The following is a 4728-nucleotide window of genomic DNA, read 5'->3' as shown; positions in this document are numbered from 1 at the left end:
TTACATTTATTTACAAAAGCTTTATAGAGTGTTTGAATGTTAAGATTGTAATCTACAGGTTTGAGATCAATGTAGAGATATACTATCTCTAGACCGTAATCGTTTCTGAGCCGAGTAATAACAATAACAATAAGTTTCCGTTTTTTTCGTAGTCTTATCTAAAAGACATTGTTCCGCTAGAAGTTTTCTCTATGACAGTCTTTCTTAGACTTCAACGTGATTTGAAAAATCGCTTGCTGCCTACAAATTTGACTTAACATTTTAGACGAAATTATAAATTCAAATTAGAATATTTTAATAAAAAAATCTCTAATTTCATTCAAAATTAGACTATTTAATCTCATCGTATAAAGACAGAATATTATCAGTGTTACATAAATCACTATCACATAATGACCACCAGTAGTTGTAAAGAGGGCTCTTAAGACAACCACGCCACACGTAACCTTTGTTCTTGAGAGCCTTTACGCCACAGATTTCATCATCAGCACATTGTACTTTGGATAATATGCTACTGAAACAAATCATAAATTGTTCTTTGGCCAGCATTTCATTAATTTCGACTCAGGGACTTCTAAACGCATACTCTTAAAATCGATGGTACTTCTGTAGTGATAGATATACATGAATTATCAATAAACTCTAAGCAATTTGTTGCTTTTATGATCCTTTCTCCTGTACACTCTCTTCTCATATAAAGCCATAGCAATAGTACTACAAATTGTATTTTTTATATAAAAAACATTAAGTGCCTTACAATTTAGTATCCTTATAAGAATTATTTCTATTGAAATAAGTATTGATTTATACTTACATATTACCTTCTAAACAGTTAGCTTGTTCCAAAGATACAGAAGATGACGTAGAATTAACTTCACAACTTAAGCACGACATATTTTTAAAAATAGACGAGCGAAAATTCCTTGTTCTTGATAAATCTACGATATTATCAAGCCAATCCTTCCTCTTAGAAAATTTGTAAGGCATATCTGAAATTGGAATGTAATTGCAAAGGTTGCAGGAACACACGTATGTTGATACATTTTGATAAACGTTGAAACATCCTCGATCTACTAAGCCAAAAGGAGTTTGTTGTGTATAACATAAATCGTCTTCATTTTCACAACGCATGTTTGGAAGCCTGTTGACAGAAAAATAATGTTCGTCAAAAGGCATATTGGTTTTGATACACAGTTTTAATTAAAAATTAGTTCAGTTCTGATACATATTTATGTAAAATTTATTATCAGGTATGAAGTGAAGTTTAAAAATTTAAATAACTACATATTTATTCTTCCGATTAATCTAAACACAAGAAAAAGTATTAGATAATGATATACTAACATTTTATTTTTAGGTTCATTGCATTCGTGCATTTGAATATTATTACATACTATGCAAGATCGTTTTAAGGATCCCATTTCTTTTGCAGAAACTGGCACGTTATAAACGGAAACATCATCGAGCATGTGGTCATGTTTTCTCGTAAGCGTAATTGGTTCTTTTTTACCTTTCTCTATAAATTGTACATTGGTTATGTTTAATAAGTCACTTTTGATTGATTCAACATTTATTGTGTACTGAATACCAGTGGTTCTTGTGGGTAATTTGTACGACGGCGTTGTTGTATTTTCCAAATCGAATGTAGAAGGACTAGAGACAGACATAGGGATGTTCGTTGTAGTCGTGGATGAAACAGTACCAAATAGGTTTGTACGAGATGGTGACCACACAGTAGTGTAATCAGTTATCGTGTTAGTTATATTTCTTAACAGATTTTCAGATGGTTTTGCGGCGAATAACGTTTTTTGGGAAAACGGTAGAGATGACGTCACTTCAGGTAACGTTTCTTCTTTATTAAATGTTTCTTCATCTGTAGATGACACCTCTTCAGTAAATGCATTTGCTATGGGATAGAGGCTCTCTTTAGGGCAAGATTTTTCTTCGATTATTTTGTCTTTTACTATTGTTCTTTCTTCGAGTGTTGGTCTCTCTTCGAGAAATGTATTCTCGTCAGAAAATGTTCGATCTGCTGGTAGTGTTCGTCTATCTTTGAGCGATGTTGTTTCTTGTTGAAATGTCGTGCTTTCAGTTCTTGAAGCTCTAGTTACAACGTCAGTGTTTTCTTCAGTCTCACCAAATATTTCTTTAGCATTTTTAACAAGGAAAGCAACTAAATTTACATTTGCGTCATCCTCGCTTTTCTCTGTTGTAAATTCTTCAGGGATTTCTTCAACTTGTCGGCGAAAATTAGGCAATAGGTTTTTAACTTTCGGCGTCTGCTTTTCAATGCATTTTGCGATATTGATTATAAAAAGCAAATTTATCACAATTCTTCTCATTGTTTTAGAAAATTGTTACATTGTGACAGTAGACGTAATATCAAAAAATGTCATTTTCAGAAATATAATTCTAAGCCAATGACAAGTAAAGTTTCACGATAGTAAATACTGCTTTCAGGATTATTAAAATCTTAAATACCGTAAGGTTTATTGCGACACCCGTACTCTTACTATGGGAACGGTTATGGGACATTTCATTCAGCAATAATTTTTCTGAACGTATTTTAGGGATGTTAAATGGTTTAGAGTTACACAGTGAATTGTTACACAAGTAAAACATGGAATTATAAGCTGGTGTGTTTGTACATCCTCTTGTAACAAAGTCAGTTTCTTCGTCATGGTTGACATAGCACACCTGATTGCGTCCACAAACCACGTAATCATCTCTAGAAAAATAAGACTACAGTGAATATCATAGATAAGCCAACATATTATTTGACTAGCATTCCCCGCCATTCTGTCAGCGTAGATTTAGAGTAGTCTATGTTTTGTTTCAGACTATGCTCTACATCAATGCCAATTTTCATCGAGATTTGTCCAGCAACATGCGACAAAATCTAGCAGACTTACACCCATCCATCTTAACTTACGCATTTCTGATATTAGTTAGATTGCAGAGTAGCATCGCTTGATATTATTAATTACATATAATTACAAGATAACAGTTCTTCTTTAGAAAACTATACTTTACATAATAACTGCATGTAAAAAGCTGCAACGTGTAGTAACATCCTAGATTTTAAACCTATATTCTAGGATTAATTTATAAATGAACTTTAAACTAATACTGTGTAAAAATAAGATAAAAAACAGATGTAATAAAAAAAACCTTCGCGCTTACTGATTATTTTGGGATTATTCCCAATCGTCACCCCGCTCTGTCCCCACATGGAGACAGATAAGAATGAAGAGTTTCATCCGTCACACCTTTTGCTCGAGGGAACGGTTGAAATTTATTTTATTTCATAACGGTTTCATCTGTCACCTTATTGGTGATAGGAACTAAAAGGTGGTACGGATGAAACATTTTACTCTCATCTGTCTCCACGTGGGGACAGAGTGTGGTGATAGTTGGGAATAATCATTATTTTGTATTGCAAACATTTACAAAATTACTTACATAGTGCCAAACCTGCATTTATCATCAATAAGGGCATTACGGCCTCTTGTTTCACAAGTTTTACATGTCAATTGGATTCCCGCTATTGGTATTTGAATTCTCTTGTTATGGTAGTCCCAATCAGATATTCTTTTATATTCATAATACACTGATTGGTACACAGTTTTATCATTACAAAGCGGGCAGTTGCATACGAACGTTTTATTCATTTTATTCGGTTTAAAACACCCTCGTCTTATATACTGTGGATGTAGCTCTGTGTAGCATATTTCATTTGACGAACATCTTAATTTTGCTGGTCTTAAGAAAAAAATAATAATGATTTAAACACAAGAAAAGCGTAAAAACACAAGTAAGAAAAATAATAAAGAGCTTCAAAAACATATAGAGGTGGCATAGTTGACATTTCTCTTGAAACATTTTACATAAAACCTTCATTTAATTAAATAAAGTTTAAATGTTTATGTTTAATTTTGTAACACAGTTTAGTTTATTTTTAAACAATAAATGGAGTTCCATATGTCTACTCTATATATTTGTTTAATGTTTTTGTAGTCAATAAATAGAATCTTACCCTAGGACTTATAGGTTATAACCAAATATTGTTTGATACTTACGTTTTACCGCTATAACAACTTTCATCTGACATAAAACCTCTGTCCGTAAAACACCACAAGCATTGTATTACATCAGCATATTTGATTTGATCTCCTTTTAATGTAGTATCCGAAGAGAATGTATTAAAAATAGACCGGTGACCAGGTTTGGTAGTAAATTCTGTGGCATGGTCATAAAGCAAAGGGTCTGATGGAAACAGATTATCAAATTTCACATTGCTAATTTCATCGTAAACAGGAGCAAATGTCCTGGGCAAAGGTGGACTGTGTACTGTATTTGTTCGATCTTTCTGAGGTTTTGTTAATAAAACCCATTCCTCTTCTGGTCCTTTTGGGTTACATTTAACATAGTAAAATTGTAAAAGTAAAAAAAGAATATTTGTTATATTAAACGTGTAAAATAAACTTATCATTTTGTTGTTTACACTAGTACGTCATGTTGACATTGGAAATTTATTCTTTTTTAAGTCTGAAAGACATGTAAAAGAATAAGTATTTGCAACATTTTTTATTAATATATTAAAACTAGCTGTTGTCCGCAACTTCGTCCGCGTGAACAAAAAGCTACGTATCCCTCGGGAACCGGACATTTCTCGGGGATGAACCTTATCCCATGTATATTCCAGACTTTGTTTTATATCTGTGCCAA

At 32.6% G+C, this 4728-nt stretch overlaps 1 protein-coding gene across 2 annotated transcripts; it reads right to left on the bottom strand.

The window, feature by feature from the left end:
- Positions 1-313: 313 nt before the first annotated feature.
- On the bottom strand, positions 314-4519 carry LOC106103154. 2 transcript variants are annotated; one of them, XM_013282828.1, is made up of 5 exons: positions 4080-4519; positions 3463-3762; positions 1345-2728; positions 815-1141; positions 314-514 (listed from the first exon to the last, which is right to left on the bottom strand). In XM_013282828.1, the coding sequence occupies exons 3-5, from the start codon at positions 2340-2342 to the stop codon at positions 331-333; spliced, it is 1509 nt and encodes a 502-aa protein (XP_013138282.1). In that variant the 5' UTR covers positions 2343-2728; positions 3463-3762; positions 4080-4519; the 3' UTR covers positions 314-330. The 2 variants fall into 2 exon arrangements, with proteins under 2 accessions (XP_013138282.1, XP_013138283.1); XM_013282829.1 differs by having other exon boundaries at positions 3463-3757.
- Positions 4520-4728: the final 209 nt, after the last annotated feature.

This window comes from Papilio polytes, unplaced genomic scaffold, assembly GCF_000836215.1.
Source record: "Papilio polytes unplaced genomic scaffold, Ppol_1.0 DF823868.1, whole genome shotgun sequence".
In the NCBI taxonomy this organism is placed as follows: Eukaryota; Metazoa; Arthropoda; class Insecta; order Lepidoptera; family Papilionidae; genus Papilio; species Papilio polytes.
The sequence above is the reverse complement of the archived record's forward strand: the minus strand, read 5'-3'. Positions and strand labels throughout refer to the sequence as shown.